Source organism: Cadophora gregata (genome assembly GCF_030347475.1).
Source record: "Cadophora gregata isolate MNR1 chromosome Unknown scaffold_5, whole genome shotgun sequence".
Lineage (NCBI taxonomy): Eukaryota > Fungi > Ascomycota > Leotiomycetes > Helotiales > Ploettnerulaceae > Cadophora > Cadophora gregata.
In genome coordinates this window covers 2,210,676-2,236,884 of record NW_026695928.1, presented here as the reverse complement: position 1 = coordinate 2,236,884, position 26,209 = coordinate 2,210,676, and the positions used below count along the sequence as shown (strand labels likewise).

General features: G+C 47.8%; 11 protein-coding genes across 14 annotated transcripts; 4 read left to right on the top strand and 7 right to left on the bottom strand.

Moving 5' to 3' along the window:
- Window positions 1-156: 156 nt before the first annotated feature.
- ONS95_011519 (uncharacterized protein) lies at window positions 157-834 on the top strand (the record flags this gene model as incomplete). The annotated part of the gene is made up of 1 exon (XM_058505142.1): window positions 157-834. One exon carries the CDS (start codon window positions 157-159, stop codon window positions 832-834), a length of 678 nt encoding a protein of 225 aa, XP_058359699.1.
- A 279-nt stretch (window positions 835-1,113) lies between these two features.
- Window positions 1,114-2,660, bottom strand: ONS95_011518 (uncharacterized protein). Its single transcript, XM_058505141.1, has 4 exons — window positions 2,092-2,660; window positions 1,835-1,992; window positions 1,701-1,782; window positions 1,114-1,597 (listed from the first exon to the last, which is right to left on the bottom strand). Exons 1-4 carry the CDS (start codon window positions 2,483-2,485, stop codon window positions 1,230-1,232), a joined length of 1,002 nt encoding a protein of 333 aa, XP_058359698.1. The 5' UTR covers window positions 2,486-2,660; the 3' UTR covers window positions 1,114-1,229.
- On the bottom strand, window positions 2,646-5,705 carry ONS95_011517 (uncharacterized protein). The gene is made up of 8 exons (XM_058505140.1): window positions 5,227-5,705; window positions 5,032-5,174; window positions 4,417-4,979; window positions 4,200-4,367; window positions 3,782-4,149; window positions 3,257-3,731; window positions 3,130-3,205; window positions 2,646-3,077 (listed from the first exon to the last, which is right to left on the bottom strand). Exons 1-8 carry the CDS (start codon window positions 5,229-5,231, stop codon window positions 3,007-3,009), a joined length of 1,869 nt encoding a protein of 622 aa, XP_058359697.1. The 5' UTR covers window positions 5,232-5,705; the 3' UTR covers window positions 2,646-3,006.
- Window positions 5,675-8,523, top strand: GEM1 (ERMES complex Ca(2+)-binding regulatory GTPase gem1). The gene is made up of 2 exons (XM_058505139.1): window positions 5,675-5,962; window positions 6,022-8,523. The coding sequence occupies exons 1-2, from the start codon at window positions 5,953-5,955 to the stop codon at window positions 7,896-7,898; spliced, it is 1,887 nt and encodes a 628-aa protein (XP_058359696.1). The 5' UTR covers window positions 5,675-5,952; the 3' UTR covers window positions 7,899-8,523.
- ONS95_011515 (uncharacterized protein) lies at window positions 8,478-9,232 on the bottom strand (the record flags this gene model as incomplete). Its single annotated transcript, XM_058505138.1, has 2 exons — window positions 8,478-9,112; window positions 9,169-9,232. The coding sequence occupies 2 exons, from the start codon at window positions 9,230-9,232 to the stop codon at window positions 8,478-8,480; spliced, it is 699 nt and encodes a 232-aa protein (XP_058359695.1).
- Window positions 9,233-11,417: 2,185 nt separating this feature from the next.
- Window positions 11,418-14,308, top strand: ONS95_011514 (uncharacterized protein). Its single transcript, XM_058505137.1, has 4 exons — window positions 11,418-11,566; window positions 11,725-11,878; window positions 11,930-12,041; window positions 12,104-14,308. The coding sequence occupies exons 1-4, from the start codon at window positions 11,558-11,560 to the stop codon at window positions 13,947-13,949; spliced, it is 2,121 nt and encodes a 706-aa protein (XP_058359694.1). The 5' UTR covers window positions 11,418-11,557; the 3' UTR covers window positions 13,950-14,308.
- COQ5 (2-hexaprenyl-6-methoxy-1,4-benzoquinone methyltransferase) lies at window positions 14,303-15,664 on the bottom strand. The gene is made up of 3 exons (XM_058505136.1): window positions 15,261-15,664; window positions 15,117-15,198; window positions 14,303-15,037 (listed from the first exon to the last, which is right to left on the bottom strand). The coding sequence occupies exons 1-3, from the start codon at window positions 15,451-15,453 to the stop codon at window positions 14,374-14,376; spliced, it is 939 nt and encodes a 312-aa protein (XP_058359693.1). The 5' UTR covers window positions 15,454-15,664; the 3' UTR covers window positions 14,303-14,373.
- A 392-nt stretch (window positions 15,665-16,056) lies between these two features.
- ONS95_011512 (uncharacterized protein) lies at window positions 16,057-18,597 on the bottom strand. Its single transcript, XM_058505135.1, has 7 exons — window positions 18,367-18,597; window positions 18,044-18,308; window positions 17,927-17,994; window positions 17,749-17,878; window positions 17,594-17,685; window positions 17,413-17,537; window positions 16,057-17,364 (listed from the first exon to the last, which is right to left on the bottom strand). The coding sequence occupies exons 1-7, from the start codon at window positions 18,460-18,462 to the stop codon at window positions 16,995-16,997; spliced, it is 1,146 nt and encodes a 381-aa protein (XP_058359692.1). The 5' UTR covers window positions 18,463-18,597; the 3' UTR covers window positions 16,057-16,994.
- ONS95_011511 (uncharacterized protein) lies at window positions 18,598-20,439 on the bottom strand. Its single transcript, XM_058505134.1, has one exon. It carries the CDS (start codon window positions 19,938-19,940, stop codon window positions 19,155-19,157), a length of 786 nt encoding a protein of 261 aa, XP_058359691.1. The 5' UTR covers window positions 19,941-20,439; the 3' UTR covers window positions 18,598-19,154.
- A 412-nt stretch (window positions 20,440-20,851) lies between these two features.
- On the top strand, window positions 20,852-24,146 carry ONS95_011510 (uncharacterized protein). Of its 4 annotated transcripts, XM_058505130.1 has the most exons (8): window positions 20,852-21,037; window positions 21,093-21,835; window positions 21,888-21,946; window positions 22,013-22,269; window positions 22,320-22,513; window positions 22,564-22,951; window positions 23,005-23,070; window positions 23,127-24,146. In XM_058505130.1, exons 2-8 carry the CDS (start codon window positions 21,728-21,730, stop codon window positions 23,648-23,650), a joined length of 1,596 nt encoding a protein of 531 aa, XP_058359687.1. In that variant the 5' UTR covers window positions 20,852-21,037; window positions 21,093-21,727; the 3' UTR covers window positions 23,651-24,146. The 4 variants fall into 4 exon arrangements, with proteins under 4 accessions (XP_058359687.1, XP_058359689.1, XP_058359688.1 ...); XM_058505132.1 differs by lacking the exon at window positions 20,852-21,037 and having other exon boundaries at window positions 21,318-21,503; window positions 21,553-21,835; window positions 22,564-24,122; XM_058505131.1 differs by lacking the exon at window positions 20,852-21,037 and having other exon boundaries at window positions 21,318-21,835; window positions 23,005-24,122.
- A 560-nt stretch (window positions 24,147-24,706) lies between these two features.
- On the bottom strand, window positions 24,707-26,164 carry MEU1 (S-methyl-5-thioadenosine phosphorylase). Its single transcript, XM_058505129.1, has 5 exons — window positions 25,938-26,164; window positions 25,557-25,889; window positions 25,419-25,501; window positions 25,292-25,367; window positions 24,707-25,237 (listed from the first exon to the last, which is right to left on the bottom strand). Exons 1-5 carry the CDS (start codon window positions 25,963-25,965, stop codon window positions 24,834-24,836), a joined length of 924 nt encoding a protein of 307 aa, XP_058359686.1. The 5' UTR covers window positions 25,966-26,164; the 3' UTR covers window positions 24,707-24,833.
- Between the last annotated feature and the right edge of the window lie 45 nt (window positions 26,165-26,209).

Here is a 26,209-nt window from a genome sequence, read left to right as displayed (position 1 = left end):
CCAACTTCTTCACCTTCCACACAAATTTCAGTCATACCAGACCACCAACAATACAACAGTACTTCAGATCCTCCTCAAAAGCCTCGAAAGATATAAAAACATCTCAAGTACCATATAAATTCAAATACAGTCAACAAACAACAACAACGCGACAAAATGTCCAGCCAAGGAGCACCACTTCTTCGGGCAATATTCTCAAATGCCATAGGCCTTCCCTTCGGAAACATTGAAATATTCCCCAGCTACAGTACCGAACCAAGCCTAGAACACAGAACCCTAAACAGACTATGTGTCACAGCGATATGGTTCGTAATCTGCGCCTGGATAACGCATAGAGTAGGCTGGTGGAATCACATGGCCGCACCAGCTACAGAAAATGAAACGGTAGAGGCAGAGGAAAATGAACATGACGAACATGATGGAACCGAGATGACGGAAGAGGAGATTTTGTTCCATCAAAGACGAAGACAATATTACGAACAACAAAGACAGCAAGAGGAACACGACCGACTCGAAGACGAAGCCCACCTCGCCCGCGCGACGACCTGGTTCATCTACTGGAACGACATTATAGTTCCTCTCTTCGTCGTAGTGATATTTTTCTCGCGCTTGAGTTACGCTTTCCACAGCTTCGCGTCTGCGTACTCAATTGCGCCGACATGGAAGAATCATTTCGTGTTTGTATTTGGAGAGTGGAGTTGGTGGGATATTGGGCCGGTGGTGTGTGTACTTGTGGCCTGGGTGTTTTTGCATCTTGGGGCTATCTTGAACGTTGATGGGGAGAGGTATTTTCATCTTTGGCTTGATGAGTTGGTACAAGAACTGCTGGATTGAAGGTGGATCTTGGATCGCGTTGTGGATTGGGGATTTGAGCTGGTGGATGCTGTGGAGGAGTGCATAAAGTGGTTTGGCAGTATTATGAGAGGATCTGGTGAGGAGGGTGGGGGTAGGGAGGTTGAGAGGGAGTGGAGTGCTTGGGAAATTGAGGCGAGGGAGGAAAGAGAGCTGGGACTTCCAGTTCGTGCTCCTCGACCTGGGAGGAGAATGAGATTGTAGAGATTGGGAATTGGGAAAAGAAAATCACCGACGTGAAGAATATCGAAGAAGGTTCGACGAAGAATGTAAAATATTTAATGCTAAAGGGAATGCACAGCAGATTTATAATGTAAGAGATTGTCAGAATAGGAATACAAAGTTCGAGAATGATTTCGGTAAGGTGATCCATCTCACTACTTACTCATACCACCAAGCCTTTCCAACTCCAGCCTCTTCATCTCCTCTACCTTTCTAATCCTCTCCGAAACCCACGGCTTTCTCTCGCTCGTGATCTTCCATCCCTTCAAACCACCCTCCATCCCCAGATCTCTCAAAGTCTTCTTTTCCACAAGACTATACCGGCTCTCATCTTCTCTGTCAAAACAAAACGGCTCTTTAAGCGAGACAGGTGGATTGGTGATGACTCTCGGTATGCGAAGTAAGTTTCTTGACACGGAATGTAGCATCAGAGGATGAAGGAGGTAGACGTCTCCGATCTCGCCGGTAGCTTCTTGGAAAGCAGAGTCGGGAATCTTGGATTTGTCCCAGGCGAGGGATTGCCCTGTAGAGATTGACATTAGAAACTTCTCAGTTCCGGATCCACGATGGCGAAATCAAGGTGACTGAAACAGCTTTGGGACCTGGTTATGAAAAGAACAGCTTACAGTATTCACGACCTTCGTAAGTGCTGTGGGTAGGATCGAGAGTGGATCGCATCCAAGGATTAGTGCCCTCGGGATGATCATACTAATATCATGTTAGACAATGAGAAGAGACGCTCGAGAGGGCGGCAATTCACCAGGTGTTTGGCGATGTGCTTGATTCCTTCGCCACATATAGCTGTCCCACCTCCTTTGGATTCAATATCGCTCCAGAGCGGAATGACAAGCAGAGCTTGCTCAGGACTATCGAGGAAGTGGACGAAGAAATCTCCATCGTTATGCCAGCCATCCAGCGCTATCATCATCAATTAATGACCCAATAGCCACATTCCGATTTCAGAACAATCGTACCTCCAGATAACAGAAGAAGGAATTATATTTTTGACACACTTACATCTCAAATCCAAATCATCATCAGAGCTGTACTCATCCTTTCCAAGATTAACAATGAACCCATCACTCCACCCCCTAAATTCAGGACTGTCCGAAATCCTCTCCTCGCCACCAAGAAGTTCACACATAGCAGCCCAAGCTTTAGGTGCAAACTCCGACACAGGAATATGGCGATGCCATGGCATATTTGTCCTCTCAGCTGTCCAAGTTTCCTTATCATTTGGATCCATACCAAGCCGAGTCCACAATGTAGAAGTGAACTCGGCTGCTTGGTCTCGCGTAAAACATTGTGGGATCTTGACGAAGCCGTGCTCAAGAAATTGAGACTTCTGGGCTTCGGTGAGTGAAAAATCTGAATTGGATGGAATGATGCCCATCGTCACCTTAACAAACATGTCGATTAAGAGGATGCTGCACTTAAATGGTAAGAGCTCCTTTTAAGCAGTGACTCCAACTTTGTACAAATATGAGTGTTTATATATTTACCCTGTCTCTCGCATCCGTAAGCAAAGAGCAGTGATAGGACACTGTCCAATTTATCCGGCGGGGGAAGTGGTCCGACAGTTGTCGCCCCGCCCTCCTGGGACATCTGGAGGTTTCCCGTATAACCGGTATGACATCTGATTTGACGACTGACAGACAAGAGAAACTTGGAAACAACTCAAGCTTTCGCTGGAAGGCTGCCTTGAATAGTATGGGCGTTCGTTAAAGTATACTGCTCTTCGGTCAACCCTCTCTCACACGGCGCGATATTAAGCTTCACAGGCAGCAAAAGAAAAAAAAATCGAGAATGAAATTAGCAACGAGCTCGTTGTATCAAGCTTTGAGGTATGTAAAATTAAACAATTCAACTCCATAAATTATTTTGTATCGCGCTAAGTATGCAAGAGATTTCTTTGGGGCAGAAATAAACTGCCTAAGTAGATGATAACGTGATTTCACTTTGGTTGGCAACGTCCCGAGGCCGGTCCCAAGTGCGAATGTGGCCTAAAGTAGCACGTCAATGGCAGTTGAGCATCAATAGTATCAGAGAACTTACCGCTTTTGCAGCTTGTGAGAATTGAACTTTCGGTGAACTCCAACCAGCAAAGTGGATCTGGATCAACAACCTTAGACTATTGAAATTGTTAGCAATAACAGCAGCTTGTACTACTTCTAGCACATACCATGACTGGTGGAAGCATTGCCGTGTTTGACCTTGGCTCCACGGGATGTTCAATCAGATGCTCATCTTCATCCGATGCCGAGAGACTGGAGTTTGATCGTAGCCTACTAGTTCCTGTGTTTTGGGTTTCGGCTCGCTGTAGCGGATTCGCAAAGCGAGAGGAAATGCTTCCTCTCTGTCGAACAGAAACAGCCTTTGGACGGTGCAACATTCCTACGCTGAAGTCCCATAGCAAGAGCCGGCAGTCCTCGCCAACGCTACCAAATCGGTAATTTCGGTCATCACATCGCCATGGATCAAAGCAAACAGCGGTGACCCAAGATTGATGACCTTGGCAACGAGCAACGATGGTAGACTCAGCAACTGACCAGATGGATACGAGATCGTCTTGGCCTCCAGTGAGGACATATTTGCCATCTGGAGACCAGCAGACGCAGAGAAAGCCACCATAGTAACTGGCATAAAGGTCAAGAAGCCTGTAGAGGGATGTCAGCGAGAAGTGAAGCCTTGCAAATCGAAGACTTACTGCTCCTTGAGATAATCTATGATCCGTAAAGTTCCATCCTCTGAAACTACTGCCAAGTGCCTGTTATCAGGCGAAAATGCAAAAGCATTTATGCGTTGGTTGGACAACTTCCAGAATGATACAGGGTTGAACTTCTGGTTCTTAGAATGTACAGACTTGTCCACGTGGAGCTTGGCGGTTTCGGCGTGCCCATTAGTCTGGTCAGCATTACCATTTGTCGTAGTACCATTCTCTTCTGGTAGGAAAGCCAGATCCTCCTTTTCCTTGTCATACACGACTAGAGAGCCGTCCATATGTGCCGCAAGAAATAGGTTTTCAGATCCAGGAATCCAACGGATTTCCGAGACAGGAGTGGCATTAATGATCCCCTGAGGTCGGATTAGCATAATGAAAAATAAGGTTTCGTTAAATAGCATACATTCTTGTTCAAGCGTGTGTATTTCTGAGAAATTGGCTCGAACCAGATAATTTCGCCTGTTGAAAATCCCATTATGATATCCATATGGTTTGGAGCTTTGGTAACTTGGTTGATATCATGACAGAGACAATGACCCTTGGTGAACAAAATCTTGGTTAAATGATCAGCCTGTTCGGCGAGTTAGTGCAGGCCGCATCCTGAAATTTGTCACATGTACCTTTTGAGGTGAGGACAAGTCAAGCCATTGGAAAGCTCGATTGATATTGGCAAAAGCGAAGTATCCATCCGCCGGCCTCTCCTGTACCCTCTTGCCCATATTCTCGTTGACAATGCACCTTGAGATGAACGACGAGTTACTCTTGGCGATATTGTTCTTGGGCTTCCTTCGTTTTCCGGCATCTTTGCTTGTTGCGGATAACATGGAGTTGCCTTCGCCGAATGCTGGAGCAGAACCAATGGAGAGAGTTGCCCTGGCACTCCCAGTGACAGATGTTCCGCCTCCATCACTGCTACCAGGAACATTATCTCCAGAAACTCGGTCCTCGGCAGGATGCTCTTGGATGCTACCAGATAAACCCCCAGACCTTGTGCTTCTGTTCGTATCGACCTTGTAGAGAAGCGGAGCTGAACTTCGGGAGCTGAACGAAAGCAGAGATATCTTGGTTCCAGCCGTCGCAGGTTGGGGTGTTGTCGCAAGGGGATTCGGATTGATAATTGGGGCTTCTGAGGGATGCGGAGGCGGTGTCGCAAGGTGTAGATCTTCTTTTAGAACGTATGTTCCTGTGTCGTCTTTATTAGCTTGGCTCTCAACACTCAATGCGCCGGGCACTACCTTCACCCACAACCAGCTGGTACTCGGGTCCCGTAGGGTGTGACAGGATGTTATTAGTCTCAATAAGAGCTGGAGCAGTTCCATTGGCAACAGCTGCGTTGTACGCATTGATTGAGGGATATCTGGGTGGGGGTGGGAGTACACTGGTTGATTAGTGGAGGCACAGCAGCAAGGCAGGTGTATCATGGCACTTACAACATGGCGTTTTTGAGCGTCCGCCAAGCGCAGACCAGCTATAACTGTGCAATTCAGTAAAAGCAAAATGCTCTAAATTGTATCGAAGATATCCAGAACAATGCTGTGTTGAGTGAGACGTCTGCAAGGTACTGGCGTGGTGCGGGGCAAGCTTGTTGGTACAGAGTATGGAGAACGCTGTCTATAAGACAATAGTGGATATAGCCGTAATATGTGCTGGGGTTGTGCAAATATGAAACCGGAGAAATGCGTAATATTTGAGAACTGAAGTCTGCAAGAGAGTAGAGGAAGGGAGCGAAGTGAGGTAGAATGACGGAGGAAGTCGAGAGCAACTGCACCGTTGAAGGATGGATGTCTTGCCTTGCCCCAATGTGGAGGCGAGTGGAGAGCCTAGAGTGGCTAGATGGTGCCTGCAGCGCCGCTGGGCCAGTGAGTGGTCTTGACTTGACAGCGGAGCATTTCAGGCCCGGATCCCGAAAGCTCTGGCGCCAGTTTGGGCCATTTCCCACGTTGTGCATTTGTGCCTATCAGAACACTTGGACGATCACTGAATCATCAACTATCAACCGCGGCCCAAAGCTTCAAATCCAGGTAAGCGCCGTGTGAGCTGTCTTTCAATTCAGCTTGGGAACCATCACGCAGAGGATCTATCGACAGCTGGCTCCCGCCATCCGAAGCATGGAGAAGCAATAAAGTAGCCGCGGCTCACAAGGCTGAAACACGATAATGTCTGCAGGTTCGATCCCTTCCCCTCAGAGATGCCTTGCATGTCAAGCTGACGTCTGATGGCAACAGTCCGGATTGTCTGTGTTGGCGATGACAGCGTTGGCAAGAGTAGCCTCATCACATCGCTGGTCAAAGATGTCTTCGTCACCAACAAGATCCAGTCTGTCCTCCCTCAAATCACTATACCTCCCAGCATTGGAACCCCCGAGAACGTCACCACTACGATTGTCGATACCTCTGCCCTTCCCCAAGAACGAAATACTCTGCGAAAGGAGATCCGGAAGTCGAATGTTATTTTGCTGGTATACTCCGATCACTACAGCTATGAGCGGGTGGCATTGTTCTGGATGCCGTACTTTCGCTCCCTTGGAGTCAATGTACCGGTTGTGTTATGTGCCAACAAGTCTGATCTGACAACGAATGGGAGCACGGCGCAGGTTGTAGAAGATGAGATGCTCCCAGTGATGGCAGAGTTCAAGGAGATTGACTCCTGTATACGGACGAGCGCAAGGGAACATCACAACGTGAACGAAGTCTTCTTCCTATGCCAGAAAGCTGTCACGCATCCCATTGCACCGCTATTCGATTCCAAGGAAGGGAACCTGAAGCCAGCAGCAGTAGCTGCTCTGAAGAGGATATTTTACCTTTGCGATAAGGACCAAGATGGATACTTGAACGACCAGGAGATGAATGACTTCCAAGCCAAATGTTTCGAGAAGCCATTGTCGGCCGAGGATCTAGATAATATCAAACTATCTATCAGTAAATCATCACCGGGCTCTGATGTTGATAGAGGAATTGAACAAAAGGGGTTTATCCAGCTCAACAAGATATTTGCAGAGAAAGGGAGACATGAGACCATATGGATCATATTGCGGAAGTTCCAATATACGGACAGCCTGAGTTTGAAGGACAGCTTTTTGCATCCAAAATTTGAGATTCCAGAGTATTCCTCTGCAGAACTAAGCCCGGCTGGTTATCGATTTTTCGTGGATCTGTTCTTACTATTCGACAAGGACAACGATGGCGGGTTGAACAATTCGGAGCTCGATGCTCTATTTGCGCCAACTCCCGGTTTGCCCTCTTTTTGGCTGGAAACCTCGTTTCCATCTTCCACTGTACGGAACGAAGCAGGTCATATCACTCTCCAAGGCTGGCTTGCCCAGTGGTCCATGACAACATTTGTTTCACCAAGCACCACGCTCTCCTACCTGGCATATCTTGGCTTCGAGCCAACAGGAGGTCCTCGCCTTTCCACAACGTCCGCCCTCAAAATTACCAAATCTCGCAAGCGAAGACGGCGAACAGGTCGGGTCGAGAGAAATGTCGTCCTCTGCTACGTAGTCGGTGCCCCCTCATCAGGCAAATCGTCCCTCCTAGATGCCTTCCTCAACAGACCCTTCGACTCCCTCTACCGACCCACCATCAAGCCTCGCACAGCAGTCAATAGTGTCGAGCTCCAAGGCGGCAAGCAATGCTACTTGATCCTCGAAGAGCTTGGAGAACTCGAGCCCGCCATCCTAGAAAATCAAGCTAAGCTCGACGCATGTGACTTGATCTGTTACACATACGACTCATCCGACCCCGACTCATTCTCGCACATTGTTTCTTTGAGAGCAAAATATCCGCAGCTGGATGACCTACCGGCTATCTACACAGCACTGAAAGCAGATCAGGACAAGACAACCCAGCGCTCGGAGACTCAGCCGGATGAGTATACATCGACGCTGAATATGAGTGCGCCGCTACATGTGAGCGTTACGTGGAACAGTATCAGTGAGCTTTTCATTACGCTGGCGGAAGCGGCTACGAATCCTAGTTCAGCGTTTCCGAAGAGCGAGGAGGAGGCTCCGGATAGGACGGGTGTATATATTGCGTTGGGGGCGACGGCTTGTGCCTTACTTGCCGCAGGGATGATTTGGAAGAGGACGACGAATGCAAATTGAGTTCCCATGATGTTTGAGAGCTTGAAGTGGCTAGGATGAGACTACGCGGTGCGTTCAGTGTGGTTGATATGCTTATTATAATTGTTAATCAATGATACCCCTCCCTTCTCATCACGAATTTCTTCAATGTCTTTTTGATTCGTAGTTGGTACAGTGTTTTAGCAAATTTTGGGCAACTTCACGGCTTTCAGTCACGGGGGGTTAATCAGCATAGACTTTCTTTTAAACACCAATCCTGGCACGCATTGTTAGACTGATGAGAATTCTCCATTGTAGCCCTAGCCTGCTAGTCCTTCCAAGGGAAATCTCAATTCGCACATGCTCGTAATTTGTATGGCATGGTGATCCGCAGATCGATTGGCTTGCAATCTTCTCAATCTCACTTTCCCATATCTTAGACGCATGCCAGCTTCAGTGCCAGATCCAATGCCTCCTGTTGCACCGCAGAACGACACAAACGCATTGGCATCTAACAGTTTCAGCCATTTACCGAAGGGTAAGACGCATTCCTGTAAGCATGATATCGGCCTTTTTTCCATTTGAGAGGTTTCGCAGCCTGCTTAGCTTACCGGCTCTGTACTATGACGAGTCTTTCCCTGCGTTCTCAGGAACATGGTAGTTGGTCATTGTCAGTAATGGATTGGCATTATAGCCTTCATCTGTTTGCCTGTACCGCTTCGTGATTTTCCCTGCGGCTTTGAGGACTTCGAGAATGCAGTTGTTCGGAAGTTCACTGACCCAGTCCGCATAAATCGAGAATTCATCCACATTCCAAACAATCCAGTCGATAACGAGACGACGCAGTTGACTTGTGTCCAGTGTATAGTTCCAAATGAACGCCAATACACCGACCGAAGGGAAATCTGTCTTCAGGTCGCTAATATCTTGCATTGCATCCAGAGTCTGGTTCATGAGCGATGGAACTTGAGCCATGTCGGCAAGGATGTATAGCTTCACAAGATCATCAATATCTGGCCAGGTCTCCTCGTGATCACTGTTGTTCCACACAGACTGGGTATAGAGCCAGCTCACGAACAACTCGAATGGCTTGACACCGGTCTCTGCAAGGTTCATGACACCTGTCTTGGTCTCTTCAAATCCTGAATTGAATACAGCTTTGAAGTACGGAGAGTAGTGGTAGATGAGGTCCTTGTGTACTCCAAAGTCCTTCAGCTCTGGACCGACTCTGATGTGGACAATCTCCGAGAGGGAGGCTCTATTGAATGTTAGCTATCAGATGGAACAGGCGATGAAGCAATGGCGTGCTTACTTCTATCCAATGGCGCCCTCCTCTTGACTGCCTTAAGACTTGCTCGGGTCGATGGAGAAGCCATGGTCACCACAGAGGCTGTTTCAGCAGGGTTCGTGAAAGTCGCTGAGTTCACTCTTGGAATCCTTAGAGATTGGGCCTTGCGAGGTATGAAAGCGTTCAGAAGACGAGGGTTTCAGTCGCCTCCTCTGGAAACAGGTACAGCGTATTGAGGTAGAGACCGAGATCGAGACTCCTGAGTCTGGTGAAGGCAGTGGAAGAATCAAATCAGCGTGAAGTAGTTGAGAGATGCTGAAGGTGAGGAGAGGAATCCTGACCGTGGAGTTTAACCAAGCTTGTGATGAGCAAATTCGATGCAGATGCAGATGTTTTCGACTTGGAAACGGTAGTGAGGAGTTATGGATGGAAGTCGTGTTCTGTGACAGATGAACGTGGATGAGATATTCACAGGATCTGATGGCGCGAAACACACGAATGTGGTGAATGATGTTGTTGAAATCTACTTAGAGTCGCACGACCCCTGACAATTGGAAAGGAGTTCACTTTCAAGCGCTACTAATAGACAGAGGTACTCGAGTCTAAAGTTATCGCCTGAAGTCTCAATGTCATTGAAAAGCTAGATGATTTAAAGCAGCATCTGTCATGTTGTCAGCATCAAGGATCTGATAGGAAAACCTTCATCCACGTGGTGCTGTCACGAAATACGAGACAAAGGAATGCGCTCTTGTCATCAAATCTTGCGATAGAGATCAATAGATCTGTATGAGTATAGGTCGTGACTTACTACACAGCTATGCCATCCTTGTCGGTACAGTATTAAAAGCTTATTACTTCGTGGGCGAGGCATCGTATCATGTTTATTCCTCATCCACTCTAAGATATTCTAACTTCCGCAGTGCACCACATGAAGACACACCTCTAGAAATATTGGTCTGATTTTATGACTTGCCAAATATTTTCAGACTTATCTATATACAGTGGTTCAAGAAGGTACGACGTCGAGGACGTAAGACAAACATTGTTGACATTGCGAATTCGCTTAACCAAATCCACCCCTCATAATATAGCTTTTCAGACTATTACTAGCCCCTTCAGCCATGCGGAATTCTCTACAAACTTGGATGTATTAAAACCCATCGCCTGACAGAATGGTTCCAATAGAAAGAAAATATCGTCCATTTTGTAGATATACTATGTCAGTAAGATCTGTCGTCCATATTTTAACATAGTGATCTTCACGATAATCACTAATCGACTAAAATCTGGCACCAGACCTCCACAATCCACCGAGGAGCCTCCAGAATATCAAAAGAAGAGCTGTGACAGCCACTCTGGTCAGCTATATAATGGCAATACTTCCACCTGGTCCAGACCAGCGGCACTAGCGAGGCGAGAACTTTACCACACGTCCTACAAGGTGCTTCGTTCTGTTTTACGCCCTTCCAATCCTGACATAGAGTTTGAGTCCGTCTCCTTTGATTTATGATATCAAAATCCACAGCCAAGTATACGAGTCACTGGATGTGTAGTATCTCATTGTCCTTGGCAAAGACTCTGTTTCATCGATGGGTTATGCAGGAGGCTGCGAGGTAAAACAATGGTCAGGTCTGTGCCTTGAGTCGCGGCCATCTGCGATAGTCACAGTATTTCTAAGAATATTGTGATTGGAGCTTTTCGAAGATGCTTCAGTTTCGGCTGTAGCATGGAGAATTGTCCCTTTCGGCCATTCTAAGGATACTGGCACTTGCCAAGAAGTAAAATGAGCGAGCGAGCAGCTGACAGTTGGTCAGAAACGCACCCTGAGTATGCTGTCATATGCCTTCCAGGACTTACTGGAAGGTATTAATGATTGAAATGGAGGGAGGTATGGCAACATATCAATTGGTTAGTATATTGAATAGGGGTATTGACTTCTGGTACCTGCATAAACGATGCACCGAGCGAAGCTGAAGTTAGACACATCAAGGGACGACACTCTGTGAACAAGAAGGATTCAACAACTCCACATAGTCGGCATCGTCCTGATAAATGATGGCTTGAGAGAAGCTGTGTTATCTTCCTGGCAAATGCTCTCACGAAAGAGAAAAGGGGAAGTAATTGCACAGGGGTGCAGTCAGCAGTCGGCTGTGACTATTAGTGCAGCAAGCGAACCAATAAAAGGCCCAGCCTTGCTAGCCTTGTCCGTTTCTGGCGGTTTCAAGCTCTCTGAATCTGGCAACCGCGACTGATTTGGCTCCGTTCTCAAAAACATCAAATTCGCCGTCAACCTCTCTTCCCACCTCACTCCGCGAACCTCCTCACAAGCAGTCGTCACCTCTTTGTTTGAGCGCGCTCTAATTTCTTATTCGATACCACTCTGCACTCCCCTCCTTGACCGTCTCCGTCAAGTATGGCCTCTGTATGTTGCCCCCAGCTCCTTCTACAGCTTCAACCTCCCACAAACCACAAGTCTATCACGGAGTTATCAACTCTTCACGCACCTACAGATCTACTGACATTCCGACGAATCTGCGCGCTCATTATATTTTCAAAGCTAACTTTGCCATGTTTTTACAGCAACGCCCTCACCCTTACAACAACCAAGGCTACCTTCCAAACGGCGGCGCAGGACATACGGGACTACCTCCGGGAGCTGCGCCTTTACTGCCAAACAATGGACGTGTGATTCAGACTGGCGGAGTTCGAGTGTTGTGCGTAGCAGATGTTCGGGGTAAGCATGAAGCTGAAATCTTTGTCACTGTACAAAGCTGACAAGGAGCAGGAAACCTTCGATCTCTCAACGAACTCGCAAAGCAAGCACGCGCAGACCACATTATTCACACTGGAGATTTTGGTTTCTATGATGGCACATCGCTGGACCGTATTGCTGAAAAGTGAGATAGAAACGCTGGACCCATACTTCAATCCTGGCCACGTGCTAATCCGATATTTTCAGGACCCTAAAGCACGTCGCGCAATACTCTCCGCTCATTTCAGAGAACGTAAAGAAGGCTATTGGAACTCCGGGAGGACCTGTCAAGCAAAGATTCAGTCCCCAGGATCTGCCGCTCTCCGAGCTTCCACAATTTCTTGACGGCAGCCTGAAGCTCGATGTTCCAGTATACACAGTCTGGGGTGCTTGCGAAGATGTCAGAGTATTAGAAAAGTTCAGATCCGGCGAGTACAAGGTCGACAAGCTACACATTATTGATGAGGCACGCTCAATGCTGCTAGAGATTGGCGGCGTCAAGCTGCGACTCCTTGGTCTTGGTGGAGCTGTTGTGATGCACAAGCTGTTCGATAACGGCGAGGGACGAACAACCATTGCAGGAGGACAGGGTACTATGTGGACGACTCTTTTGCAGATGGGCGAACTGGTAGACACTGCGAATCGCGTATACGATCCTACAGAAACTCGCATTTTCATCACACACGCCTCCCCTGCTCGTGAAGGCATCCTGAACCAACTTTCTGTTACGCTGAAAGCCGACTTCTCGATATCTGCAGGTCTTCATTTTCGCTATGGAAGCTCGTATAACGAGTTCAGCGTTAATCCTACCTTGGACCACTACCGCGGAAAACTTGCTGCTTCGAAAGCATCTTTCAACGATGTATGGGAAACGGTTAAGAGTGAGGTACAGCCGGCAATCTCGCAAAATGAGGCTCAGCAAAACCTGCTGCAAAATGCTCTTGGAATAGTTGACAAAATGCCAAGCACTGCTCTTGGAGGAAATCCATTTGGCGGCCCAGTCGGAGGACCCAATGCTGCTGGTGTTGGACAAGTTGACGAGAGTGCGTTCAAGAACATGTGGAATTTTAACTTGGCAGACGCTGCATTCGGATGGTTGGTTCTTGAGGTTCAGGATGGTCGCATTGGTACGGAGATGAGAGCCCAGGGGTTCAACTTCGCACATAGAGGAGCGAAGCAACATCCCGTTCAACAGCAGTCCGGCCAGCCTCAAGCTCCGGCAACAGGCTCTGGAACTCCCGGTGCGAGCCACGCGGTTGCAGCTGCTGCCCCACCAACTGGACCAGCTCAAAGACCCCCACCCACTCAACCGCAAGTATCATACAACCAACGAGGTGCGCAGCAACCACCAAGAGGACCAGCTGTCCCTGACATCAAGCCAGACTCCCCAGCTCCCCAGCAAAAGCCAGCGACTCCTCAACCGCAGACAAATGTGGTCAACCTTCCAGGACCAAGTGATAAGAAAGAGAATGAAAAGACTCAAAATACCAATGGAAACTCTAATGAGGCTACCTCGCCAGTTGCAAAGCCAGCTAGCGATCCTATCATTGGTCTTTTCATCATGAACGTGACCTCGGATGAAGCTGTTCGAGAGTTGTTCAAGGAGGAGGACAAGGAGAAGATCCTTAAGATTGAGAAATGGGGTCAATCCAACAAGGTTGCCCACTTCAAGACTTTGGAGGAAAGAGATGCAGTTCTCGCAAGCCTACCAGAGGACGTCAAGTCTCGGACTGGGGAAGACAGAAGTCGTCCATTGGTTAAGATCTTTCAACCACGTGAGAACAACAACAGCAAGCCTTTCACGGGTACCCGTGGTGGAGCTGGAAATTGGGGAAGCAGCCGGGGCGGAACCAATACTGGCAACCCTCAAGGCGGTTACAGAAGTGGCGGAGCCAGTGATAGTGAAGGCGGACGAGGTGGCCGCGGAGGACGTGGTGCACCAAGAGGTACTCGAGGTGAGGGACGGGGACGCGGACGAGGCCGTGGATTCAAGAACGATTCTTCTTCGCCAGCGCCATCTCCCGCGACTCCAGCTACTGGTGGCGATGCTTAATCAGTTATATTCTTTCTTCGACGCCAGATTCCCTTGCTTTCAACCAAAAGTTCCCTTTCTAGTACATCTTCCTAATGGTCACCCTTTGTGAGCCGAGGATATCGATCGGTCACTCGGTCTTTTGGCTTCTGCAAGGGCTATCTGCGATTAGGGCTGGAGGCGGAGTTAATCAGCTTATGCTTCGAAGTGGGGAGGCGATGATGGCTTTTCCAGCTCTTATGTACTCTGACCTCTTCATTGCATCATTGATTTGCTCTCAAATAGCGTTGCGTGTATTCTAGTTCTGGCAGAAGACAGAACATCGCTGGTGATACGATGGTGTTATAACATAGAAAATACAACAAATCTTTGTACTCGAGTCAAATAATTATGGGAACTTCACTTCCTTAGGTTTGCCTATGATACATATGATACACTGGTATGCTTACAACTTCTGGACTGGTTTGATTCCCTTGTGAATCGCTGCAATGCCACCAGTCAGATCTTCCCATCCTTTCCCAGGCACAACAAAACCCGCGGCCTTGATCATATCCCTAAACTCCTCTTGCTTGGGGAACTTCTCAATACTCTCGACCAAGTACTGATAGCTCGCCCTATCCCCAGCAACTAGCTGCCCAATCAACGGAATAGCACCAAAACTCCACCTCTTGTAGACTGCATCAAACAGCGGATTCGTAACCCCGCTGAATTCTAAGCATGCAAACACTCCACCCGGCTTTAATACTCTATACGCCTCCCTCAGTGCACGATCCTTGTCCGTAAAATTCCTTATTCCAAACGCCACGGTATATAAATCAATACTGTCACTCTCTACCTCATCGAGATGTTCGGCATTAGCTACAAGCCATGATAATCGAGGAGAATTGGCGTATTCAGTCTTCAAGGAGCGTTTCTTGCCCTCGGCAAGCATTGATGGATTGATGTCGGAGATGGTGATGGTAGATTGAGGGGAATTATTAATGTTCGTTGCGTGATCGAGGAGCCTGAACGCGATGTCTCCTGTTCCGCCTGCGATATCGAGCATTTTCCAGCCGGGTGAGGGACTGGTTGACGAGGAGCCCGGGTTGAGGCCGCGGACGAAGTGGTCTCTGTTGATTTGGTTAGAACATACTTCATTAAGATCTTCTAGCAGGAGAGTCGACGAAAACAAAAGATTCTGCGACATACTTCCATAACCGGTGTATCCCAAGAGACATGAAGTCATTCATCGTATCGTACGAGGCTGCGACATTGCTGAAGACTCCCGCCACTACAGTGTACCCCAATCAGTACAGCTCAACTCAGCACTATATCGTAAAGTCGGTATTCTACCTCTAGCTTCTTTCTCTGCCTCTGCGACGGTTTCGAACCCGAAGTGTGTGGTCTTTCCCTTGTTCGTAGACTGTGGTTGCGATGGCGAGTCTGCTCTCCGTGTGCTGTTCGAAAGACACCGATTGAGTTGTGACGGCCGAAATTGAGGCTTTGCAGCCTGTAGGAATGGCCGTATGGCTGGTCTAGATGCCATCGGAGCTGTGTTATGTGTCGGAGCGAGTGGTTGTTCACCTTGTTGAAGACTATAATTCTCTGTAGTTGCAACGGATACTTTATTTTCTCAGCCTCGTTCCATGCCTTAGGCTGATTGGCTTGTGGCAACAATGACTTCGGGTTCTTGAAGTTTCAACAATTAAACTTGAAAAGGCTTATGTAAATTCATTTTTTCATTTAGTATACATTATACTGACTCTGCTCAAAAAAAAAATGGAAGTCCAGCCCAGTCTGATCCAATTCGCCATTCAGCTCATGTCACGTGGCAGGTGCTAAAGAAACAACATGGTCCAGCTACATCGACAACGAATGTTGCAAAAGCGTACTGGAGTGATTCAAATGTCAGATATTGAATCACTGACATTCCTACACTCGTATTATCACGAAGACTAATCACAAATGATCCAGGCCACCAGAAACCATCCGCACGTGACAGGACACAGTGAGCCCAGCATATCGATGATGAAAATACAAAAAGCTCACCAAAGTAATTTCGAAGTCGAATTCTGATTTCAGTACATTGACAGCTTGAGATTTTAAGCCCAGCCAACGTGGTAAATACCTAGGGAGTATGCGATTTGACATCCCGACTCGCCTCGAGGTTTAGCCGTCGCTTCGAAATCAAAACATCAAAACATTGCACGTGGTGCTATCTGTGTCTCGTGACGGAAAGTTGTGCTATTGTCTGGCCGGAGTAAGAGGCTGTTAAGACACTGGAGAATTTATGCTCCTCAAACGGGGAGTTCTGTTGCGAATAACCCATCTCGGCGCTAGACTTTTATGTGCACCGCACGAATAACAACAAGGTATTAGCTACCTCGATAATTCTGGGATAGAGCTATAAATGTATTTATAGTTCGAAGCCAATACCGTTTCTTTTTCGATGTCCAATGTTTTATTAGACTTCAGAAAAGGGACATCACTCTATCGCGGCGCAAGCGTACCAGAGATTTGCACCAGAGAACGCCCCTCGCTGTTCATGTTTATCTATTCCAGCTATCCTACCAAGGATCGAGATCGACCAAGTCCAGCTCCGACCTCTTTTGCAGTACCTCATCCCAAAGCTGTCGAAAAGGAATCTCGCAGAAGTACTCGATATAAATGACACTCATCAAGTACTTTAACATCTCTCCCCACGAGTATATTCCCAAGTCCGATGAAGCGGACAGGAGCTGGCCTATGAACCATCCTCGCTCGGGCTCCTGCGCGAATATTCCTCCAGACATGAGTATCCATGGCAGGAGGGGATGACTTGAGGAACCGATGTCAAGCATTATTTCGAGGTTGGCTTTGAGCTTGTGGAGTTGGACGTTGAACATAAGGCTAGAGCTGTTAGCGGCATTATTTTAGTCGACAGAGCAAGATTGGGAATCGCGAGGCACAAATCAAATTTGGAGATCCACAACTGGCTGCTAAAGTTACGAATTGTCCACGACTTCACATACTGGGAAGTCCTTAAGAAAGTGAAGAGGCAGACATGGTGAAGTGGCTGGGCTGGACTGGAAGACTAATGAAAACAACTTACTCAGGACTGGGATAGTCATGTTGAAAAGGCAAGAAGCATAGCATAACAGTAGCGAGTCTTATACACTCAGATACACAAGATACAAGTGGTCCCTGGTCTTGCGGGATTGGTATGGAAAGCAGGCGAATTAAAATGTTCGAGCACAGCGTCGGTGTTGGTCTCGCAGGCCACCCGATACACTGTGGGTTCGAGAAGTTGTTGGTCATAATCCTCAGCTCCCGGATGGCACATGCAAGTGTTGATGATACACCTCCGTTTTCATAGTGGAATAAGCTCTTCGTGTTGGAGTAATCTGGCATGTCTTCGAGAGGTTTCCAAGCGGTAGGCGAGAAGAACTGGGGTTCGGTCATGACAGTCATTGTGATTCTGCACAGGTCAGCGCTTGCAATGCTGAGTAGATTAACTTCGGCATACCCAAATATTAAGTTTGTCAGTACTGGATTCGTAGCTCGAATAGCGTCCAGACCGCCTCTGATGCTGACGATTCGCTTCAGGCCTTCAACATGCATTTTCACCATTCTCAAATTGCCTCTCTCGAACTAGACTTCCCAAGTTACTCGAGCTCCAATCAAACTTTTGCCGTCTCGACACATACCTCAACTATGGTCAGGACTAGAATTGAGCCGATAGTCTCGTCGCTAATTCCCAATACTGGATCTTCAACACGTTGTCTGAGGAGACTGATACCTGGAGGAAGCGAGTTAGTCAACACTCGCCAATTAAGGCTGGAGACTACTATTTCCAACTCACATTCCTTATTGAGAAGCAGCTTCGAACTCTGTGTTTCTTTGCTTCCTTGCAATACTTCAAGATCAAATGCACTCAGTTGCAGAGTTGCATTGAACATAGCAGGGTCATCTGCAGCCATTGACCACCATGTCTGAAGCAATCAGCCGGGAATATAGATGGAGACCAAGAATCTATTGACCTGCTGAAAGGGTTTCTCTTGATATCCCAGAGCCATTGGAAAGTTCTTCGATTTAAAATTCGAGAAGTCTAGTTGAGTCAGCGATTGTAGATTGGACCATGACTGCAGAATACACACAGTGATGCATGAAAAGCTCGGCATTTGGAATGTTGCTTCCAGCACAAGATTTGAATGGATCCACTCCGCCTCCCGGATTTCCAAACAGGTTGATAGATGCCCCTTTCCGCACCTGTTTGGGTTTCCTCGTGGTACTCCGTGGCTGGGAGGTAGTCACATAATCTCCAGAGGATACGGACTTTTTGGCTGGGGGAGCAAAATCACACTTTTCCATGTTACGGAAATGCTTGGAGCAGTTTAGGCAAAGCGGTCGCCTCTCATCGCACTATCTGCCGTAAGCCCTTTCATTCTCTTTTCTGAAAAGAGATCTATAAGTGTTCTACCTTGACTTTTCTCTGTTTACATTGTAAACAACCATTCTTGGATTTCTTATGCTGTCTGTTTGGAATAGGTCCCAAATCAAGAGAAGTCGAGACCATTGCGACGTTTGCGGCTGGGGACTAGGAGGGAATTTTGGTCGAATATTATAGCTCGAGAAGGGCCATTGAGAGATTCATTTACCTGATAAACTTTTCTCGGAAATTTCAGCCACGTCAAGAGCCAGTCTACGACTGAGTTGATGTGGCAGGTGAAGCAGTGCAGTTTCACCGCTGCGCTGAGTCAGCGAAGGACGTCAGCGCTAAACAAGAAAATGGATCGGATGGACATTCTTTTCCGAGAGAGAAAAGCTTATTAAGGTTGCTATTGAATGATTAAATGCTCGCTGGGATTAAATTACCTTGTAGTAGATGGGCGTTGTGAAGGATCATGGATTGACTAAGCACAGCAATTTACAATCGACCGTGCAGACTGCACCTGTATACATGCATCCTAGCATGACCTTTTGCAATCTTCACATGCTCAAAGTTGGCATTTATTACGTTTCGGAGAGCTTTCGACTTTATAAAATCCTTCGTCGATATGTGGTCCCAAGTAGGCAATATTGTATGGGGTTGACACCCAAATCAAATTGTGGAACAGCCCACCACCTACGATCCTAATCACCTTCGTCCTTGCCGCAAATTATATAGACTTAAAGCAATGAACAAGTGAAGCTCTCGGAGTATGTAGGTCTGTATGCCAGTATTTCATCTTTGTTTGTCTGCGAACCGTGGAGATTCATCAGATTCATCTATCTCCGACCTAGGACAATCCTCAACTTCACTACGATCCCCCATCCCCTCTCGGTACCATACATTCCGTACTCATTCTCTGTCCTGAAGACCACCTCCTCAGCCTTCACGTCAACAACAACTCGATCTTCACCCTCCCTGCCCAGACTTCTAGCACCAGCATATCCTTTTGAACTCCGTGGCTCATCGATCAAAGGCGGCCTCTCCTCGCTTTTCTTCTTCCCAAAGAATGACCAGCCTTTAGACTGAGGCTGTGGTGTCACCTGCTCCTTTCTCTTCGGCAGCTCTAACGTGCTGGGGGGAGGTCGCAGATACTCCACCAATCGCTTGGCCATATCTTCATCTTCCCAGTACCATAAATCATCAGTGCCATAACTGTCGCATTCCTTATCGGTGACTTTAACGACTCGGTCGTATTCTGATGGCTCACTGAAATCGTAGTCCGTAGGTGTGGCCTTGGGGTCTTGTATTGCCTTTGCTGGGACGAGGATGAGGCTTCCTTTTGAGAGGCCTGTATTGGCGAAGTCAGAGATGTAGAGCTGGATGTGGTGGGTTAACAGGGAGAGAATCTTCTCTTCATGCGCATGTGAGAGGATGTCCCTTTGTGTTTGGATAGAGGAGATCTGTGTGTTGAGTGTCCGGAGTTGAGACTGAATTTGACTCGAATAGTATTGTGATGTAGATGAGGCTGATGTAGGGTGAAAGCTGGATATTGTGTCGTCGTAGGAAGGAGGGCCAGCTTCTTCTTCCTGAGTGTATGCTGGAACTGTACTCTTGGAGTCCATTCTGATGGACTGTTGGTCGGTCTTATGGAGGTTTTGCTAGAGCTGAAGCCCTGCCAAGTACGGAGTCGAGCTTCCTAGGAACGACGACCGTACAAGTGTGATTGTATACGCTCTTGCCGTCAGTGACGGTTCGTGAGCTCAATAGCCCCCCGATAATTTTAGATCACCGCCAATGAATCAGCCCAGAACCAGAAGAACCGTGGAATGTTCTTCTGTGACGTCTGGTGTTCTTCTGGAGATTCGAGGTTGAGTTCTAGAACGTTTCAAGAATACTTGAATGAAATGATAGTGGATTTCGACAACGGAGTTGGGATCCCGTTGGTCGACCAAAGTTGCAGAACTTTCGGATGAGAAGAGACGGAAAGTGACGACAGAAATCGGAACTCTCCGTTACTCGGTGTCGAAGGATTGTCCAGTAAGGCTCTCCGCAACAATTCGGCTGCTGGTTTCGAGACAAAGGGCAGGAATTCAGACCTCGGCAAGTGTCTGGTAGAGAGGCTGTGAGAGGCTATGAAACTGCTAAATATGAAAGGACAAAGAGAGGCAGGGGTAAAGCAACAAGTATTGCTTGTTGCCTTGAGCTAGGCCTTGAGCAAGGATCTGAGCTATTCGGAAGCCCAAGCCCCGGTCTTTCACTAGGAAGATCCACCATGAGGTTCTGCTCTGCCACCGTCTCGCTTGTTCAGAGTTGAGGGGACCCGAGGGGACCAATGATGGAGGAAGTGAAGTCTTGGGCAACTTTTACCTAGGAAGCAGTGGTCCGTCTGTGCCTTCTAGAAGGCCGCTAGAACATGCCGGGGCCCGTCTTGGAGGTCAGATTGAAGGTCACGAGACGCTAAGCGAGACGCCAGGGGGATCCTCAGCCCTCCGACTGACCCACGACGTGAATTCCTCCCTTTTAGTCAACAAAGGCCTCAGCTATTCGGGCTCACCACCATGCATTGCCTACCACCTGCCGAAGTATTGAGGCGATATCGGACAGCTCCATGTAACCATCCGAGCTTGATGCGGGTATTCGGAACACGGTGGCATCCCATTTGTTCTGAGTTTGCCTGCTTGCTCGGGCAGTGCTGGAGGATCTAGCTTGGTACCGGCTGGCAAGGCTGACAACCGATCAAGAATTTGAGAACGTGGCATGCTCACCCAATCCAGGTCTTTGTTTCTTTGAGCACCATTGAAGAGGGGTTTGGAAGGCGCCCTGCTATGCTGGCAGTCAGGCCTTCATCCTTCACAAAGCATATGCGGCATTTTTAGACACTGCACTTGGCCATACGACTGCCCAATTCTTGTAGGCAGTCAGCCTAGTCAAACTCAAAGTTTGTAGCATATATGAGCTGTTTTTTGACACCTTGGTATCAATCATATCTCTTACCATCGTCCCCTTCGCAGCTAATCACATACTCTCGCTCTTATTTCTCATTCACGTCATACAAGTGGATTTTTGTTCTTCTAGAATCCTTCCAGTGGTCCGCAATTAAAATCAAGCCAAAGTAACAAGCTTCTTGGAACCCCGCCAAGCACTACAATCAGTCAGAAACCATCCGCCCACGCTTGATTGAGATAGTTAGAGTCACCTGATACCCACTCCCCGGGTTGGCTGACAACCTAGTAGGCTTAGCTCAATCAAAGGACACTCAGTCATATCTAGTCAAAGAGGCATCAAGTACTTAAGGCTTCTCGATATCCTTCAATCTCAAGTGTTCTTCCAAATCATCAACTCCAACAACAACCATTTCACCGACACACAGTCTACCCTACCAAGGTCGAACACATAAATATCAGTCACAATGGTCTCCTACCAAATCGCATCTCCCGATGAGTACCTTGCCATCACTGGCGCGGGGGTGAAGACCATGAGGATTGTCAAGTCCTCGTGGGTTTTGCCTTTCCAGAAAGTAAGAGAAGTTGCTATATCTTTGGACTTCATCACAATACTGATTAAGACAGTGCAAACGTTTCAGCATTCAACCACATGACTACTCCATCAACCTCCAGGCTATGACAAAGTAAGCTTTCTTCTTCTATATTCTTGGTGTGGCACAACACTCTGATCTCAGATTAACCGGCAACAGAGAAAAGCTGCAGTTCTTGCTCCCCGTCGTCTTCACGGTTGGTCCTGATGTCAATGCACGTGGAGGAGTTGCCGGACAAACCCCAGTCGATGGTGTCAACATCGAGGATGCTCCAGAGGACCAAGGTGATGCACTCAAGAAGTATGTCATGCTTTTGGCCGACGCCGAAGCAAAAGGCAATGGAGGCGGCAGTCCAAAGCAGCATCTGGAGAACATCATCAAAGGAATCATCGAGGGTGAAACGCGAGTGCTCGTCAGTAAGTAGCCGACTCCACGACCATAATAATAGTTATCTAACCATGTGTAGGTGCCATGACAATGGAGGAAATCTTCACTCAGCGCGAAGATTTCAAGAAGAGAATCTTCAAGAATATCCAAGGAGAACTCAGCCAGTTTGGACTCAAGATCTACAACGCGAACGTCAAGGAATTGCGTGACGCTCCTCAGTCCAGCTACTTTGAGTCTCTCTCACGAAAGGCACACGAAGGTGCTATCAACCAGGTCAGCTCCTTCCCCAATTTCTAAATTTCGATTGCTTACATGTTATAAAGGCTCGTGTCGATGTCGCAGAAGCACAAAGACTTGGTACAGTCGGTGAAGCCCAACGCCAGGGAGAGCAGAACCGTGAAATTGCCAAGATCAATGCCGAGACAGCCGTCCAAAAGACTGAGCGAGACAGTGAGAGAGCCCGAGCTGAAGCCACTCTTGCCACCCGCAAAACGAACTTCAACAAGGACGTCAATCTCGCCCAAATTGAGGCTACTCGTGCCACTGAAGTCCGTGATGAGGAGCTCCGCAGAGAGGTTGAAGTCAAGCGCGCTCAGACAGAGTTGGAAAGACTGAGAGCAAGCGATGTCGTCAAGGCTACCATTCTCAGAGAATCCAAGCAACAGGCTGCTGATGCTAGTAACTACGAGGAACAAGCCCGCTCCAATGCCGGTATGTTACCATAGCCTCGTCTGCGTATCTCTACATGAGCTAACTCTTCCTAGCATTCTACACCCAACAGAAGACCGCAGACTCCCATGCGTACGCTGAGCAGAACAGAGCCAACGCAGGTACGTATTAAGTCCAAGTTACCGACCTCAGATACGAAAAAGTTAACATTGTCTAGCCTTCTACTCTGAGCAAAAGGCTGCCGACGCTCACGCCTACAAGATGAAAGTCGAGGCCGAAGCCCGTTTCCACGCCGCTGCCAAAGACGCCGAAGCCAACCTCATCCGTCAACAACGCGAGGCTGCCGGTTTATCCGCCATGGCAGGCGCCTACTCCGATCTGTCTGCTGCTTTCGGTGGCCCAGCTGGTCTGATCCAATACATGATGATCGAGAAGGGTGTCTACCAAGAGCTTGCCCAGGCCAATGCCGATGCTGTCCGTGGTCTCAACCCCAAGATGACAATCTGGAATACGGGCAACCAAGCTGGAGGAGAGGGCGAGAACGGCCAGGGTGGTATCAACAGTATCCGAAACATGTACCAGATGCTTCCTCCGCTTATGTCAACTATCCACGAGCAGACTGGTGTTACCATGCCTGAGTGGCAATTCGGCAAGCTCGCTACTCAAATCGGTGAGGGCGAGGGCCAGGTCGCTGAGGTCAAGAAGGTTAATGGGAAGGGTCCTAACGGTGTCCAACACTAAATGGCTCGATTCAACTCCACGAATGGTGGAAAGGAGTCACTGAACAGCTGTTCAGACCTCTGACTTGGAAAAACAAGCATCGCCTTAGCAAGACATCGCCCTTCAATATCCACAACTTGTTTTCAACCGTCACTCAGCCTCATCATCACACCTCATAATACACTCTGCGACGCCCAGCCACCACACCAACATCTTCGCCGCTTTTTTCCTTTGTTTCGTTTGCCATCAGTCACTTTTTTGCATGAACACACTCAATCTCCAACTAGCATACATGTACGAAACGGGGTGGTCTTTTGCAGCATGTTTGTTCTCTGCGTATGGAGTTGGCTTCTAGATGGTGGAGTACGGAGTCATTGTTTCAGTCTTCTGACAGTCAGTAATCGGGCGCCTTACGGAGAGAGTGGAGAGGCTGTATTGTTTCTATGGGCTTTGGGAGTTTTTGATGATATGTAGTTTCTAATCAAGAGGAGAGAAAATACAAAAAAAAAGTTAAAAATAAAAAGCGTGTGGAACTGAGTAACAATTGTGATTCCATTCTCGTAAGTTGTGTTTCAAGCACATGTCGTCTGCCGATGAACTTCTGGTGAGAATATTCGTTGGCTTGTGATCCAGGATACGATCAGGATCGAGGGCGCTCCTCAGTAAGTGTTCAGTTTTACCTTAGGGAACTCGGCCGTAGAATGCTTGCCCGCAGCCTAAGTCTGTCGTGAGTCGAATGAAGATATTTTAGCTGCTTGAGCCACTCTTTACTTACAGCCGTGCCAAGTTCTTTCGATTGCCTGCATCACGATGTTAATTCGTTATAGGACCTATTCACAAAAGTATCTTCTTACTAGCAGGGAATATAGAGTCAACAACCGAAATTTGTCTTTTGAATCCAGATTCAGAATTATAAATTGCCATAGTGACTGCACAGAGTGCTGCGTGCCTCCGTGGAAGTAGTGTAGGTTCGTCGGGAATTCAAAAGGCGAGGTTTGGAGGCACAGAATGTCTACCACAAAGTCATGAGTGCCGCTTGCTGCACTTTTCAGAATATCCGTCCAATAGATGTTGAAATCCACGATAGATTGAATGCTATTTTCTTCTTATAGAAGCTCCGACGAGTGTTTTTCGTCGGTGATATGCACGCGATAATGAACAGATATCTATATAGTCATCTCCACTCTCCTCCAGATCCTCAGACCTACGAGCTAAATACCCCCGGAAATAAAAATTCAACATTCTTCACGCCTTCAGCACCTCTCCCCTCGGCCTTGGTCATGAACTGAATCATGCCGGTTGTAGATCCCTCCCAGTGTGTCCCTTTCACCAAATCCTTGTGCTCGTCCTTGATCAACTCATCCAAGACTGCACCAACCAATCTCTTGGCGTTACCGCCATTTGCAGCCATATGTCCCATGACCATTGCGACGTCAACGTCTTCGGTGCTGTGCCAGCAATCATAGTCGGTTGCCATACAGATCATCTGGTAGACCATCTCGGCTTCACGGGCAAGCTTGGCTTCTGGGAGGGCGGACATGTTGATTACGGAGCCACCCCAGGAGCGGTACATGTTGGATTCGGCGCGAGTGGAGAATTGAGGTCCTTCTGTTAAAGGAGGTCTGTTAGAATTGTTAACTCGCAAGGTATTGAGTAACGTACCCATGCAAATGATGGTTCCTTTGTCGTGCAATCTGATCCCTTCTCCTTCCAAAGCATTTCCGCATTTCTGAATGACCTGCAAGAGCAATTAGTATCTGCTTCATGCCACCCAGCGAGGGAGAATTACCTTCGCGATCTGACCATCGAATGGGTCTGCAAAGCCAACATGTCCAACTACACCCTTCTCGAAGAAGGTAAAGGGTCTAACTCCTGCCACATCCAATCAGGATTCTATATGCAGTACTTATTCATCACAATAAATTACCCTTTGTACGATCAATGACCTGATCTGGAACAACGAAGTCCCTTGGTCTAATCTCCTCCTGCAGACTTCCCACAGCACTGAACGCAATAACAGTTCTAACTCCAATGCTTCTCAAAGCCGCAATATTCGCCCGGTTCGGTACTTCATGTGGTGCATACTCGTGGGATGCGCCGTGGCGGGAGAGGAAGGCTACTGGGACGTTGTTATGTTGGAGGATGTGAATGGGTGCGGAAGGGAATCCCCATGGTGTCTCGGGATTGACTGTTGCGACTGGAGTGTAGCCTTCGAGCTTCTGGAGCCCAGTTCCACCGATCACTGCTATCTGGACGATTCCTGTTCAGAAGTTAGGAATGTACGAGGAAAGACGTTTTCGAGACTTACCATCATATGTTGTTGGGAGGTCTGCCATTTGAGATAATTTGTTAGGAAGCAACAAGACAACTTAAGAACTTGTATGTCAAAAGGCTAATAAATGGCAGCTGAAGATCACGCAATATGAGCTGTGAAGGGAAGCAGTAAGTAAAAAGAGAAAGAGTCTACGTCCAAGTGAAGCTCCCACGTGGGTCGGCAACTTCAACTTTTTTGAAGGCACGACCCCTCCATTCAGGTTTCGGCCTCGCTGACTTCTACCCCGCCAAATGTCGCAAAATTCA

Bases quoted from the DNA above. Each gene is read 5' to 3' on its own strand.
- ONS95_011518 (XM_058505141.1), bottom strand. From the start codon at position 2,485: ATGTTTGTTAAGGTGACGATGGGCATCATTCCATCCAATTCAGATTTT. The intron at 1,783-1,834 runs GTGAATTGCCGC...ACATGATATTAG, and splicing joins AGCACATCGCCAAACACCTG to TATGATCATCCCGAGGGCAC. The intron at 1,598-1,700 runs GTAAGCTGTTCT...CAATCTCTACAG, and splicing joins TTACGAAGGTCGTGAATACT to GGCAATCCCTCGCCTGGGAC.
- ONS95_011517 (XM_058505140.1), bottom strand. The intron at 4,150-4,199 runs GTATGCTATTTA...ATCCGACCTCAG, and splicing joins ACACACGCTTGAACAAGAAT to GGGATCATTAATGCCACTCC. The intron at 3,732-3,781 runs GTAAGTCTTCGA...ATCCCTCTACAG, and splicing joins ATAGATTATCTCAAGGAGCA to GCTTCTTGACCTTTATGCCA.
- ONS95_011514 (XM_058505137.1), top strand. The intron at 11,879-11,929 runs GTAAGCATGAAG...GACAAGGAGCAG, and splicing joins GTGCGTAGCAGATGTTCGGG to GAAACCTTCGATCTCTCAAC. The intron at 12,042-12,103 runs GTGAGATAGAAA...CGATATTTTCAG, and splicing joins CTGGACCGTATTGCTGAAAA to GACCCTAAAGCACGTCGCGC.
- COQ5 (XM_058505136.1), bottom strand. From the start codon at position 15,453: ATGGCATCTAGACCAGCCATACGGCCATTCCTACAGGCTGCAAAGCCT. The intron at 15,199-15,260 runs GTAGAATACCGA...GGTACACTGTAG, and splicing joins GGCAGAGAAAGAAGCTAGAG to TGGCGGGAGTCTTCAGCAAT. The intron at 15,038-15,116 runs GTATGTCGCAGA...CCAAATCAACAG, and splicing joins GGGATACACCGGTTATGGAA to AGACCACTTCGTCCGCGGCC.
- ONS95_011512 (XM_058505135.1), bottom strand. From the start codon at position 18,462: ATGGTCTCGACTTCTCTTGATTTGGGACCTATTCCAAACAGACAGCAT. The intron at 18,309-18,366 runs GTAGAACACTTA...TACGGCAGATAG, and splicing joins GTAAACAGAGAAAAGTCAAG to TGCGATGAGAGGCGACCGCT. The intron at 17,879-17,926 runs GTCAATAGATTC...TGATTGCTTCAG, and splicing joins AAGAGAAACCCTTTCAGCAG to ACATGGTGGTCAATGGCTGC.
- ONS95_011511 (XM_058505134.1), bottom strand. From the start codon at position 19,940: ATGGACTCCAAGAGTACAGTTCCAGCATACACTCAGGAAGAAGAAGCT.
- ONS95_011510 (XM_058505130.1), top strand. From the start codon at position 21,728: ATGGTCTCCTACCAAATCGCATCTCCCGATGAGTACCTTGCCATCACT. The intron at 21,836-21,887 runs GTAAGAGAAGTT...TGATTAAGACAG, and splicing joins GGGTTTTGCCTTTCCAGAAA to TGCAAACGTTTCAGCATTCA. The intron at 22,514-22,563 runs GTCAGCTCCTTC...CATGTTATAAAG, and splicing joins ACGAAGGTGCTATCAACCAG to GCTCGTGTCGATGTCGCAGA.
- MEU1 (XM_058505129.1), bottom strand. From the start codon at position 25,965: ATGGCAGACCTCCCAACAACATATGATG. The intron at 25,890-25,937 runs GTAAGTCTCGAA...ACTTCTGAACAG, and splicing joins CCTCCCAACAACATATGATG to GAATCGTCCAGATAGCAGTG. The intron at 25,368-25,418 runs GTAATTCTCCCT...TTGCTCTTGCAG, and splicing joins TCGATGGTCAGATCGCGAAG to GTCATTCAGAAATGCGGAAA.